The sequence below is a fragment of the Carcharodon carcharias genome, chromosome 11 (genome assembly GCF_017639515.1).
Source record: "Carcharodon carcharias isolate sCarCar2 chromosome 11, sCarCar2.pri, whole genome shotgun sequence".
Classification (NCBI taxonomy): domain Eukaryota; kingdom Metazoa; phylum Chordata; class Chondrichthyes; order Lamniformes; family Lamnidae; genus Carcharodon; species Carcharodon carcharias.
Genome location: NC_054477.1, coordinates 102,920,627 through 102,935,723, shown reverse-complemented (window position 1 = coordinate 102,935,723; position 15,097 = coordinate 102,920,627). Strand labels below are relative to the sequence as shown.

The 15,097-nt window shown below is 39.2% G+C and overlaps 1 protein-coding gene across 7 annotated transcripts in view; it reads left to right on the top strand.

Annotated features, from left to right (window-relative positions):
• The window catches only part of tdrd3 (tudor domain containing 3), a 160,709-nt gene that overhangs the window by 106,553 nt on the left and 39,059 nt on the right, over positions 1–15,097 (top strand). For 4 of the 7 annotated variants that reach the window (XR_005944470.1, XR_005944471.1, XM_041199793.1 and 1 more), the window contains 3 exons: positions 5,478–6,355; positions 10,885–11,010; positions 13,982–14,033. Coding sequence is in view for 4 of the 7 variants with exons in the window: in XM_041199793.1 (XP_041055727.1) it covers positions 5,478–6,355; positions 10,885–11,010; positions 13,982–14,033 (1,056 nt within the window). In the remaining 3 variants the exon portion in view is untranslated. The remainder of the gene's footprint in view (positions 1–5,477; positions 6,356–10,884; positions 11,011–13,981; positions 14,034–15,097) is intronic. The other 3 variants (XR_005944469.1, XM_041199790.1, XM_041199792.1) reach the window with 1 other exon arrangement.

Below are 15,097 nucleotides of genomic sequence, written 5' to 3'. Positions count from 1 at the left end.
AATCAGTCTGGCGAACCTTTACTGCACTCCCTTTATGGCAATTATATCCTTTCCTAGGTAAGGAGACCAAAACTGCACAGAATACTTCAGATGTGGCCTCACCGAAGCCCTATATAGCTGCAGTAAGATATCCTTGCTTCTGTACTCAAGTCCCCATGCAGTAAAGGTCAACATAACCATTTGCTGCCTTAACTGCTTGCTGCACCCGCATGCTTGCTTTCAGTGATTGGTATACAAGGACACCCAGGTCCCTTTGTACGTCAACAATTCCCATTCTGTCACCATTTAAATAATGGTCTGCCATTCTGTTTTCCTAACCAAGTGGATAACTTCACAGTTATTCACATTATACTGCATCTGCCCATTCACTCAATTTGTCTAAATTGCCTTGAAGCCTCTTAACATCCTCCTCACCACTCACATTCCCATCAGCAAACTTGGAAATATTACATTTGGTTCCCTTATCCAAATCATTGATACATATTGTGAATAGTTGGGGGCCCAAGCACGGATGCGTGTGGTATCCCCCCTATTAGTCATTTCCTGCCACTTTGAAAAATACCTGTTTATCCCTACTCTCTGTTTCCTGTCTGCTAACCAACTAATTCTTAATCTATGCCAATATATTACCCCCAATTCCATGTGCTTTAATTTTTCACACTGACTCTTATTTGGAACTTTATCAAAAACATTCTGAAAATCCAAAGACACCACATCCACTGGTTCTCCCTTATCTATTCTGCTAGTTACGTCCTCAAAGAACTCAAGTTAGTTTGTCAAACATGATTTCCCTTTCATAAATCCATGTTGACTTTGTCTAATCCCATTGATATTTTCTAAGTGTCCTGTTTTCACATCCTTTATAATGGACTCCAGCATTTTCCCTACAACTGATGTTAGGCTGTAATTTCCTGTTTTCTCCCTCCCTCCGTTTTAAAAAGGTGGGGTTACATTCGCCACCCTCCAGTCTGCCAGGACTGTTTCACAACCTAGAGAATTTTGGAAGATGACAACCACGACATCCACAGATGTAGATTATCAGGCCCTGGGGATTCATCAACTTTCAGTCCATGAATTTCTCCAGCACATTTTTGTTTTGTAGTACTAATTTCCTTCAATTCCTCCTGCTCATTAGACCCTTGGTTCCCTAGCATTTATTGGAAGTTATTTGTGTCTTCTTCCGTTAAGACAAAAACTAAGTGCTTGTTTAATTGATTAAAGCAAAATACTGCGGATGCTGGAAATCTGAAATATAAACAGAAAATGCTGGAGAAACTCAGTAGGTCTGACAGCATCTGTGGAGAGAGACACAGTTAACGTTTCAAGTCTGTATGACTCTTCAGAAATAGAGAAGTAGAAATGTGCTGGAATTTATACTGTTTAAGGGAGGTGGAGCAGGTGAAGCTGGATATAAGATCAGCAATAGGTGGGGGCTAAGGAGAGATTGAAAAAGATGTCATAGATACAAGACAAAGGGAGTGTTATTGGTAGTGTTGAGAACTAAAGAAAGTGCTGATAGTGGCATAAAGGTAAGAAAGCAGAATGTGTGAATAGTAGAACAGGGATCAGCACTCTGAAAGGACAACATGGAACAAGTAACAAATGGCCCTTTAGGGGTTGGGGAGGGGGTGGTGGTTGGGGAAAAGGATAGAAAAAGGGGATAAAACAATGAATAAATGAATAAAAATAAGTAAATAAAAAATGAAAAATTTTAAGGTGTGAAGATGGAGGAGGGAGTTCATGGTCTGAAGTTGAACTCAATGTTAAGTCTGAAAGGCTGTAAAGTATCTAATCGGAAGGTGAGGTGCTGCTCCTCCAGTTTGCATTGGGCTTCACTGGAACATTGCAGCAGGCCAAGGACGAACATGTGGGCATGACAGAAATGGTGTGTTGAAATGGCAAGCGACAGGGACGCCTGGGTCATGCTTACGGACAGAACGAAGGTGTTCTGCAAAACGGTCACGAAGACAGGACTAAAGTAGTTGTTTAATTGCTCTGCCATTTCCTTGTTGACTATTATAAATTACCCCACTTCAGACTGTAAGGGACCTACATTTGCCTTCACTAATATTTTTCTTTTTTTACATATTTTTAGAAACTTTTACAGTTCACTTTTATGTTCCTTGCAAGTTTACTTTCATACTCTATTTTTCCCCTCTTAATCAATCTCTTGGTCCTCCTTTGCTGAATTCTAAACCACTCCCAATTTTCAGGCTTGCTACTTTTTCTAGCAACTTTGTATGACTCCTCTTTGGATCTAATACTATCCCTAATTTCTTTTGTTAGCCATGGTTGGGCCTTTTTTCTTTTGTGTTTTTGCTCTAGAAAGGAATGTATAACTGTTGCAATGCATACATTCGATCCTTAAATATTAGCCATTGCCTATCCACCATCATGCCTTTTAATGAAGTTCCCCAATCTGTCTTAGCCAATTTGCACCTCATACCATTGTAGTTTCCTTTGTTTAGATTTAGGACCCTAGTTTCGGATCGGACTACTTCACTTTCCATCCTAATGAAGAATTCTGTCATGTTATGGTCACTGTTGCTTAAAGGGCCCCGCACAACCAGATTATTAATTAAGCCCCTCTCATTGCACAGTACCAAATCTAGGATAGCCTGCTCCCTCATTGATTCCTCAATGTACTAGTCTAAAAAACCATATGCACTCTGGGAATTCATCCACCACAGTATTATTGCTTATTTGGTTTGCCCAATCTACATGTATGTTAAAGTCACCCATGATTACTGGAGTATCCTTGTTACATGCATCTCTAATTTCCTGTTTCTTGCTGTCCCCTACCTTATCGCTACTGTTTGGAGGTCTTTGGACAACTCCCACTAGTGTTTTCTGTCCCTTGTTGCTTCTTAGCTCCACACAGACTGATTCTACATCTAGATTTTCTAAGCATCCTCTCTCACTATTGCACTGATTTCATCCTCAACTAACAATGCCACCTCACTTCCTTTTCCTTTTTGCCTGACCTTCCTAAGTATTGAGTACCCTTGGATATTCATTTCCCAGCCTTAGTCACCCTGCACCCATATCTCCGTAATCACAATCATTTTGTCCTCGTTTACATCTGTTTGTACTTTCCTTCCCTAATGGGCATTAGTGAACCAGATGGATTTCATGGTCATGATTAGATTTTTTAATTCCAGATTTTTTTTTTTTGTTGGTTTCAAATTTCACCATCTGCCGTGGTAGGATTCAAACCCAGGTTTTACCCTCTGCGTCCCCCTATGACACTGTCAGGTGTTGCTTGACTAGTCTTTGAGGCAGCTCCCCCAGATTTTATTAAGGAGGACTTTGCAGGGTCAACAGGGCTGGGTGTGCCATTGTAGTTTACAGTGCCTAGGTCAATGCCAGTTAGTCTGTCCGGTTTCATTCCTTTTAGACTTCGTAGTGGTTTGATACAACTGAGTAGCTTGCTGGGCCATTTCAAGGGCAGTTAAGAGTCAATTACATTGCTGTGGGTCTGGAATCACATGTAGGCCAGACCAGGTAAGGATAAAAGCAAAATTCTGCAGATGCTGGAAATCTGATAAAAACAGAAAATGCTGGAAAAACTTGGATAAGGATGCCAGATTTTCTTCCCTGAAGGGCATTGGGGAACCTGATGGGTTTTTGCGACAATTGACAATGGCTTCATGGTCACTGTTGGATTAGCTTTTTAATTCCAGATTTATTCATTGAATTTAAATTCCACCAGCTGCTATGGTGGAATTTGAACTCGTGTCCCTCAAGCATCCCTCCCCATATTAATTTCCTAATAAGGCTTCCATAAGAATACCAACATTTCTAAAAATGGAAATCATTAAATCATCTTGGAAATATACCCTGAAAGACATTACCACCAAAGATGAGTTTTTATTTTTTCAATTTTCTTTTTTTATTTTGAATGATCACAGTGTAGAAGGAGACAATTCAGCCTGTCACGCCCGTGCTGCCTCTCTGGAAAAGCAACTTAGTTAGTCCCACTCCCCTGTCCTCCTGATAGTGCTGCAAATCTTTTCTCTCAGTATAATTATTCAAATCCCTCTCGAAAGCCGTGATTGAATCTGCTCCACCATGCACCCAGGCAGTGCGTCACAGATCCTAACTTGTTTAAAAAAAGATGATTTCCTCATGTTGCCTTTGGTTCTTCTGCTAACTCCTTAAATTGCTGTCTTCTGGTACTTGGCCCTTTCAGCAATGGGAACAGCTTTTCCTCATCTATTCTGTCCAGACTCGTCATGATTTTGAACACCGCTATTAAATCTTCTCTCAATGCTCTCTTCTCCAAGAGCAACTCCAGCTTCTGCAATGTATCCATGTAACTGAAGTATCTCATCCTTGGAATCATTCTCATAAATCATATTGTATTTTATATCCCTGTTTATAAAGCCCAGGACATTTATGCCTTATTAAACTGCTTTCTCAACCTTCCTTGCCATTGGCAGTGATTTGTGCAAATAAACCTCCAGGTTCCTCTGCTCCTGCACCTTCTTTTGAATTTATTTTGTTACCTCTCCTTGATGTTCCTCCTAAAATGTGTCACTTGCACGTCTCTGCATTGCTTTTATCTGCCATGTGTCTGCCCATTCCACTGGTCTTTCAATATCTTCTTGAAGTCTATCCTCCTTACAGTTCACTCCCAAATTTTGAGTTCTGTGCTCTGTATACTGAATTCTATATATTAATATAGATCAAGAAAAGCAGTAGTCCTGGTAGCGATCCTTGGAAAACCCCAATTTATATATTCAGTTTTTTTAAAAGAAAGACAACTGCTCGCCATCACTCTGTTTCCTGTCACTTAGCCAGCTTCATATCCATGCTCTCCCTCTTATTCCGTGAGCTTGAGACATGAGTTCGTAGAAGATCTGGACATTTGAAAAACTTTGCTCCAACTGTTGTACCTGACGTGAGAAATGTGCTCATTAACTATAACAATTTGCATTTTTGCAGCGCATTACACTCTAGAAAAATGTCCCAAAAATATAATCAGACAATAATGGTTGCTAAGCTGAAGGAGGACACTTTTGGAACATGACCAAAGGGGTGGGTTTTGAGGAGGGTCTTAGAGGAGAAAATTGGAGATGTTTGGGAGGGAATTCCAGTCAAAAGTGCCTTGGCCAATGATAGGCTCAGCCAGCAATGTTCAAACAAAAGAAAGTAAGCGATGCACATGCCGGTGGTAAACTTCCATTTAAGTTTGGCTTGCAGATGACTTTTTAAAATGATCATAAAGTTGATACACCGCAGATTCATACTGAAGTCATATTAAATGTGAAGTCTCTTATGACATAAAACTGTAGGGTTACATATTTAACTTAATTATGTACTTTGAGGAGAGGAGTGATGGAATGAGAGACTTCTGAAATAGTGTGCAAGTTTTCAGAGATATGTTCTCTACCATGTTTATTTGTACAGTGCAAAAATCAATGTGAGTGAAAACAATACTTAATCTTGCTTTATTGTTTGCGCTTGTTTCTTAGAGTCAAAAATGCAACTTCCACATCACTCGAGTTCGGATAAAGGTATTGCTATGAAGGGCTTTCAGCAGAAGAATGCCCCTTGGAATAATGATCGACCACAAAAACATGACAGACCACCTCGCTTCCAAAGGGAGAATCTAATTGCCAGACAAGCTTTGGACAACTATGGTCCACAGCGGGGCAGGGGCCCTCAAAGGCAGAACTTCACTGGATCCAGCCAGTGGATGGATGATGGGAGAAGAGGTGGCAAGCATTACGCTGGGAATGAAAGGCTCAGAGACCATGAGCAACAAATAACTCATTTGGGTAATGAGTCAACTAGAAAAATGAAAGGAGAGAGCCAAACAAATAAATTGGGAGATGGTCCAGGTTCAATGGAATTTAAAGGCAGCCAGAGTAAAAAAGATCAGCTGGATAACGGCAGTCAACAGAGAGCAAGATTTGAAAACCAGAGACATAATTATAGTACTTTTAATGAACGGAAAGGTATGGAACTATCGCCAGTAATAGGTAGTGGAATCTCTGGAAATGTGAAAAACGCAAGGGACTTCAGTCTACATATTGACAACACCTGTGCACGAATTGTTGATGCATGTAACATTACTAATGGACAAGTAGAAGACCCGTTTTTGAGAAAGAGAACAGGACCTATAAAATCAACAGAACCTAGCCAGTCAAAGCTTACTGAATATTCTCAGAGCAATAATGGAAATTATGATTCAGGGTCAAAGAAAAGAACCGGACCAATTAAACCAGAAAGAACATGGGCAAAATCTTATGAGACTGATTACCATTCTTCAGCAGTGTCAAATAAATCACAGTTTAGTGATTGGAGACCAGGGGATCAGTGCTTAGCTCTTTATTGGGAAGATAACAAGGTAAGATTGGTTGTCCTGGACTTCAACTAATTGATACAATAGATTGCAGTTTTTTTTAAAAACTTTTATGGTCACTGATGTAAAGGGTGCTGAGAAATGGAAGCCTATGTTATTTTGAGTGCTGAGTGTCTGTATTAAATGCTCTCAAATCAGGCGTACCACAATTAAATGTAAAGTAAAAGTTTCTCTATCTTGCGCTAAAGTGTTCCCTCAGAAAAACACAATATACTGTAGGATTTCTGCTTCACACAGCCTGTGAAAGGCTGCTAATTGGTGGCAAATTATGGGTGGAATGTGCTTTGGACCCATATCCATTAATAACTGGATTGAAACTGCCTAACTTATCAATCATCTGTCTCTGTTTGCAATCAGGCCAGGAAAAAGCAATTTACTGAAGTCCTGCATCCCACTTTTGGGCGCGGTGCAGATGCCATGGTGCAAATCTACTGCATCCCTAACTGCCCTCAACACAGATTTGAAACCATTATGTGAAAGCAGTCATTCCTAGCTCGTCAACTGCCCCTCTGATTTATCCAAGTCACCAATTGATGACTTGCCCGGTGACACATTTTGATGTATCTACATGGATTTTTAGGTAGACTTTGGTTAAGCCCCCAAATGACAAATTGCTCAAAGTAATAATCCAAGGGTTTCAAGGGAACGTGCCAATTTGGATGCAAAATTGGCTCAGTGGAAGGATCCAAAGGGTGTTGGTCGATAGCTGTTCTCTGGAAGGTGTTTTCCAGTGGAGTCTTTTGGAGCCCATGTTAGGTCCCTTGCTTTTCATGGTATTTATCAATGATTCAGACTTATATGGTCATGGTTCAGAAATTTTCAGATGAGTCAAAAATTGATGTGAGATCGATGGGGAGGAAAAAATCTGTGGTCTGCAGGAGGATATTGATGGACTAGTCAGATTGGTAGAAAAGTAGCAAATGAAATTCAATCCAGAGAAGTTGATACTGAAGTGTAGAGGAACCTAGGGACTTGGAGTACATGCCCACAGATCTTGTAAGGTTGCAGGGCAGGTAGAAAAAGTAGTTAAGGCATAGGGCATATTTTCCTTTATTGGCCAAGGCATAGAATATAAGAGCAGCGAGGTTATTTTAGAACTGTCTAAAATACTAGTTAGGCTGCAGCTTTCCAGTCACTGCATTACAGGGAAGATTTACTAGAGCAGATACAGAGTACATCAACAGGAATGTTGCCAGAATGGAGAATTTTAGCTATGAGGAACCGTTGGTTAGGCTAGGGTTGTTTTCTTTGGAAGAGTGAAAAAGAAAGACCTGCATTTAAATCACAACTGTCACAACTACTGGCCATCCCAGTGCACTTTACAACCAATGAAAATGTCATGTCGGAAATGCACGCAACGAAGTCCCACAAACTGCAATATGGTAATTAACAGATAACCTGTTTTTGTGATATTGATTGAGGCGTTAAATCTTGGCCAGGGCACCAGGGGTAACTCTTTTTCACCCTGCTCTTATTTGAAATAGTACCATGTGTCATTTTATGCCTGCCTGAGAGGGCAGATGGTTTTAACATAAAAGACGGCAGCTCTAACAGTGCAGCACTCCCTCAGTCCTGGGCTAGAGGGTTAGGCTTGATTTTTGTGCTCAAATCCTGGATTGGGACTTGAACCCATAACTTTTTGACTCAGGCAAGTGTGCTACCAACTGAGCTACGGCACCAGCGGGGGAGGCTGAGGGAAGATTTAATTGAGGTATATCAAATTATGAGGGGCCTGAATAGGTGAACCTATTTCCTTTAGCAAGGAAGTCTTTAACTAGCAGGCATAGATTTAAAGTAATTGATGGAAGGATTAGAAGGAAATTGAGGAGAAATGTTTTCACCCAGAGGGTGGTGGGTATCTGGAACTCTGCCTGAAAGGCTGGTCGGAGCAAAAGCCCCCGTTGCATTTAGGAAATACCTAAATTTGCACTGGGCTACGGGCAAAGAGGAGGAAAGTGGAATAATAATGAAAAGTACTGGAAAAACTCAGCAGTTGTGGCAGCATCTGTGGAGAGAGAAACAATTAATATTTCAAGTCCAATATGACTCCTCTTTGGCACTGAAAAGAGATAGGACCGTGGTGGGTTTTAAGTGTTGAAAAAGTTTGGAGGGTCAGGTAGTACAAAATGGAATGTCATAGATTACAGGGTGGGAGAGATTAAATGACAAAGATGATATGGAACAAAAGGCAAAGGGAATGGTCGTGGTCATAGTAAAGAAACAACGATTTGGTCCAGAGTAAGTGTTAATGGCAGAATAAAGTTAAAGGCAGTCTGAAAGCAAAATATGAAAACAAGGTACATCTGGCACCAGGCAAAGTAGGTTCAGGTTGAATAGCTTGTTTTTGCTGTAACAGACGTGATGGATCAAATTACCACCACTTCTGCTGTAAATTTGCTATGTTTCTATGAATAGCTCCTTTCCTCCATTGTTCAGCCTGTTCCACTTTTGCGGCTGTTACAGTGCTATGCCTGTAACATTGTTGAGGTTGTACACCCTCACTCTCATTTACTATGTGATAGTTTCTCTGTCCTTCATAGGGCAATGAAAAGATATTCTTTGTTTCTTTGGTCCATGAACCAAACAACTGCACCTTTCTTTTTTGTGGCTTGCTGCATTCTGAGCCTTGCTGTCTCCACTAACTTAGAATGAAACTCCCAAACCTTTTCTATTGCTAAAGCAATCTCTAAGAAATTTTGTTTCTTCCTCTTATGCAAGACTTTTTATGCCATCAATTTCAAATTTCTCCGAGAGTGGTCTCTCCAAAATTTACATTCTGCCCCTTACTGGGAGAACCTTTTCTAAAACTCTAGCTATCCTGGACTGGGTGCAAGAAAAAGCTTTAAATCTTATCACCTCTAGCTGCAATCACCTGATCTCAATCACAATATATCTCATCAACCCCTATTTTAATAAAATAGGTGTATTGTCCTGTGCAAACTTCCTCATTCCTGCATCCTCATGTTGAAACTATCATTGTGTACTAAATTTTTAGTTCCTTTAGGTTGCCTGTTCGGTAGTTTGAACTGATTTTATGTTGGTAACGGTTGTGCTTTATTTTAAATTTAAGCATTAATGAGACTTAATACACACAATTTAAGCAGCAGTTCACAAGGAACAATTGAGAATTAGATTACTTAAGTGATCCTTGGGTAGAAACCGTGATCAATTACTTGTATCTCTTATTCACATATGCTTGTATAACTGCCTGGTGTCTCCTTTAGCCCTTCTGCAGTGGGAATGAATCAATCCCTTTAGATGTACCCCAAAACCTGTAACTGCCAATAATTCATCCCTTCATAGGCATGGCAAGTTCTGTGTCAAGGCGCAAACTTTGGATCTCCCTTATCTGCTTTGATATCATAGCATAAGATTTTTCTGTTTCTGTTTTCTGATTCTACATTTAGTGATGTAACCTATAGACCTTGGAAGACGAGTATTCTATCTGTAAATAAGGCACTGGTTCAACATTTCTTCTCCCTAATTCTAACAGTGGATAAATAAAATTAAAGTAATAAAACCGTATGCTAGCAAATTTAATATTAATATATTGAATCTAGCAAGTTTAATACTGAAAATACAAATTTCAGAAGATGTTCGTATATTCAAAGTGGGACGAGAGAAAACTAGACTGTAGGCGGCTTCAAGTCTCGAGCTACCTTTCCTTCATTTCTAGAAATAACAACTAGTTTTGTTCAGGATAAGGATTCTTGTGATCGTACAATATCCTGCACCTGCTAGAGTCCAAAAGCAGAGTATTTTGCAGGACACTAGTTCCAGCAAAAAACTTAGGCAAATTTAACACTTGAAATGCCTGATCCCCCCCCCCGCCCCCCAAATATCCTCTATAATCTTGGTACTGCATGATATTGTCCCTTTACTCCAGTTCTTCGTTTTCCAGTAAACTCAAATTGTAAAATTCCTCATTCTTGATCTTCACCTTCTTGTGATTCTTAACGTGATATTAAGCTGAGTTTTCAAGATGGTCATATGTACCAATCTTTCCAACTTCCATTGTTTGGATTTCTCCTTCCAAGGAGGTTAGTCCTTAAGATGAAAATTATTATTATTTGAAGTACTACTGCATCATATTTATACTTACAAAAGATAAATTCTGATATCGAATGAAATGGACCTTTTCGGGAGAAACAATTTTTTTCCTAGTTACCCCTTGTGCTACAGTGTATGCTTGAACCTTTTTCTTAAATTTTCAGTTGTGTTCTGTGGTACATACAATAACATTGCATTATGTACTAAATTATGTCTGACCTGGAAAGCCCAATGCTGCTGAATTGGGGTTACAATTCTCTATAAATTTATGGATGAAAAAAGCAATCCTTATTAGTATAATGGCAAGATGATTCAGTGTTTAGAGCACTGAAATGTTTTGTGATTGAATGGCATTACACTCCATAAATTTATTTTATGGTCTGTGATGATCGTTTCATTGCCCATGAAGCTTAGATTTTCCTAATTGTGTTAATTTCAGTTTGGATATCTTCCCTTTGTTACAGTTTTATCGGGCAGTCATCAAGGCACTTCACCCTTCAGGAGTGACGGCAGTTGTTGTATTCAGAGGCTACGGCAACTATGAGGAAGTACTTCTAAGTAATATTAAACCACTCCAGGAGGAATTCTGGGTGGGTATCCATTTGAATCTTTATTTTATGCTTCTGTTGTGCCAATAATGACGTTTATAAGATTGTTACATTTCAGGACTGTCTTTCAGTTGACGATAAAATTAAGGGGGGTCATGTGACCTGTTCTGAGGTCTGCCTAACAAGACGCCTGGGTGATGTTGCTGTTAAAGATTGAAGAGAGACCTGGGTTGTTCTACTGGAAAGAAGATGCAAGGTGTTCATGCTTGGAGACAGTGGCAGCAGAATCTGTGTTTAGACTGCTCATCTCCAAAGTCCCTGGAAGATGTTGAGAATGTTGGGTTGTAAACAGTTATGTCTTAAACTGTCCACTTACTTCCAAGATAAAAAAGAATTGGGGTCGCAAAGATAGCTAATCAGCATTTCTACCTAGATACAAGCCAGTTGATTCACACTGCCACGGAGTTGGGCTTTAAGATGGGAAGGGTTTCTTAGGCGTCCCTGAAGCCTAGAGACACAGGCAGTCTGCCAGGTTCTGGGAGAGAGGGAGCAGCTAGAGGCCAAAAGTGCCTGTTGCTCACCACGCAGGAATGTGGTGGGAGCTTGCACTTGGATTGAAAAGACCAAATGGGTAAGGATTTGAAATGAGGCTGGAAGTTTTGCTTAGCGTGCACTATAGAGAGAATTGCCAGGCAAAATCCTCACCATGAAAGACCCTTCTGAGGTTAAAAGTTACCAGTCTGGAAAAGGAGAAGAGCAGAAATAAACCCTCAGGAGCTAAGAATCACTTTGGACTGGTGTTGTGACACAGCAGTTGGTAAAAGCTGAGTTGTTTAAATCCCAGAGGGAAACCTGAACAACTGTCATAACCTAAATTTTCAGTTAGTAAGTTTGAGATGCAGCTCTGAATTCAGGAATAAAACCACCAAGCCTCAGATTTTTTTTAATATAAAACTAAGTTAAATATTTATTAATTTAATAACAAATTAAACACATACACATTTCTATAAATTACTACCATAATAACTTTTAAACAAATCCCCAAATTAATTACTCCCAGGTAAATTTTCACTGAGACAACAATAACCCATAGGCTTTAAACAGATACCAGGCAAAGCACATTTGACCTTATGAATTCAAAATGAGGTTCCTTTGCAGACACGGTTATAGGCCTACAGGCTGGTTCGATCTTAAAGGCCTCTGACTTATACACACAAACTCCTTTCTGTTTATTCCTATCTTTTCCTTTGAATGTAAGTTTACCATTGTATTACTAGGTTTTTAAAATTTTACTTCTAACAACCCTTTCATTCCACCAATTTTATTAGTAATATAAACACATTGCTTGGCGTCTCTTAGCTAGGTGCAAGATTTTACCCATTCATATGAATGGTTTATTCAACAAATGCAAGTTGCATTTTACCTTTGAACTTCCTTACATTTATCTAATTAACATCTCAAACTACTATACATCAAAGCATCCAGGCTAGTTGGTTTTAATCCAATTAAGCCATACACAGACACACACATAGATACAGATCCTACTACTGGCCCAATTTAAAAAATAGCTTCCAATAACATTAAAGATTAGTATCTCTTCATGACATCCCCCTCCCTATAGAAAAATGAACCATCATAATTTTAAAAGATTGCTTCATTTTTTAATAACCCATCTCACACTATCTCCTATACTTATTTTATTATTATATTACCTGATGCATGCATTAGTATTTCCTCTCCGAGCAACATGTATAATCTGTAGATTGAATAGTTTTAATGATAGACTGCACCTGAAAAGTCTTACACTTTTGTCTCAAAATTTGTCCAAAAACTTCAAAGGATTGTGGTCTGAATAAACAATCATTTCTGATGAATTGTTTGCAACATAAATTTCAAAATGCTGCAACGCCAACACCAAACCCAAAGCCTCTTTTTCAATCGTTGCATGCCTTCTCTGTTGTACGTTCAATTTCCTTGAAAAATACACCATCGGTTTTTCAATTCCAGTGTCATCCTCTTGTAACAGTATGGCCCCAATGTCTATATTACTTGAGTCAATGGCCAACTTGAATTGCTTGGCATAATTGGGTACTGCCGAAACCGGTGTCATAGTTAATACAGTTTTCAAACCGTCAAATGAATTCTGACACTCCAGTATCCATTGAAACTTCTTGTTCCTTTTTTAATAGTTCAGTCTGTAGAGCAACCACACAGCTAAAATTTGGTACAAATTTATGAAAAACCTACTCATGCCCAGAAATATCAAAACTTCTCATTTTGTTGTAGGCATGGGGAAATCCACAATAGCGTTGACTTTTGCATTTCCCGGAGCCACCTTACAGTATCCGATGGTATGGCCTGGATATGTAACTTGCGCTTTTGCAAATACACTTTTATCCAAGCTCATCACCGAATTAGCTTTTTGTAACGGAGAAAATAATTCTTCCAGATGCTGTAGATGCTCCTTCCATGTCTGACTGAAAACTATTAGATCATCGATATAAACAGCACAATTGTTTGGACCTGCACTTAATTTGTTCTTCATTCTTTGAAATGTTGGAGATGCATTCTTCAAACCAAAAGGCATGACTTTAAACTGATAGTCCATATGGCATCACAAAAGCCGATATTTGCTTTGCCCTCTCTGAGAATGGTACCTGCAAATATCCTTTTAGCAAGTCAGTCTTTGTGATAAATTTCGATTGTCCCACTTTCTCAAAGCAATTTTCCAACCATGGTATAGGCTAGGAATCCGCTTTTGTCACCGCATTCACCTCTCGATAGTCCACATGCAGTCTTTGTGTTCCATCTGGCTTCGGTACCAGCACAATAGGCGAACTCTAGTTACTGCAACTAGACTCAATGATATCATTTTGAAACATGAAGTCAATTTCTTTTTGTGCTTTGATAACTTTGCCGGATTTAATCTATAAGGATGTTGCCTTATTGAAGATGAAACCTGTTTAGACACATCATGCTAAACCTGTCTTCCCCAACTTATTCCCACAAATAGGTTTGTGTGACGGCAAGAGCTTTTCCAAATCACTTTGACACTTGTTTGGAAGGTAACTCAATATTTCATTTAAATTTTCAAGTATCCCCTCATTATCCAATTTGATTAGAGGAAAATCAATATCAGAGTCCCGCACTTCTACCTCTTTTTCATTACTTCATACTGCTTACACCTCTTTTTGTTCCTCTTCCCTGTCAAAGTACTTTTTCAGCATATTTACATGACACACCCTCTGCTTCTTTCTTCTATCTGGAGTATTTATTAAAAAATTTACTTCACTCAATTTCTTTTCAATCCTGTAAGGTTCATGAACCCTTGCATTTAATGAATCACCTGGTACTGGTAACAGAACGAGTACTTTCTCTCCAGAAGCAAAACTGTGAACTTTAGCTTTCTTATCTGCCTTCACTTTATCTTAAAATGTTCCCTGGCCAACTAACGTGCTCTGTTCAATTTTTCCCTGAAACTTGATACATAATCCAGGAGAATAGTTTCTGAATTTTGACTCACCAATTTCTCATGAATCAATTTCAGTGGTCCCCTTACCTCATGACTGTAAACTAGTTCATAAGGGCTAAAACCAGCCGGTGCATGAGGAGCATCTCTTGTAGCAAATAACAAGAATGGAATTCCCCTATCCTAATTCTGTGGATAACCCTGACAGTACGCTCTCATCATGGTTTTTAAAGTTTGATGCCACCTTTCCAAAGCCCCTTGTAACTCCGGGTGATAAGTTGTTGATTGTTCTATCCCCAAACTGTTAATTACATCCGTAAACAGCTGTTTCATGAAATTTGACCCCTGATCTGATTGCATTTCTTTAGGCAAACCATATCTTGCAAAATATTTAGTTAACTCCTCCACAGTCATCTTAGTTGTAATATTAAAGGTATCGCTTCAAGAAACCTGGTAGACACATCCATTATTGTCAGTAAGTACTGATTTCCACTTTTAGTCTTAGGTTGGGGTCCTACGCAATCAATCATGACCCTGGTAAAAGGTTCTTCAAATGCTGGTGTTGGTATTAAAGATGCCAGCTTAATCACTCTGTGTGGTTTCCCTGTTACCTGACATGTGTGACATGTTCTACAGAATTTGACTACATCCATATGCAAT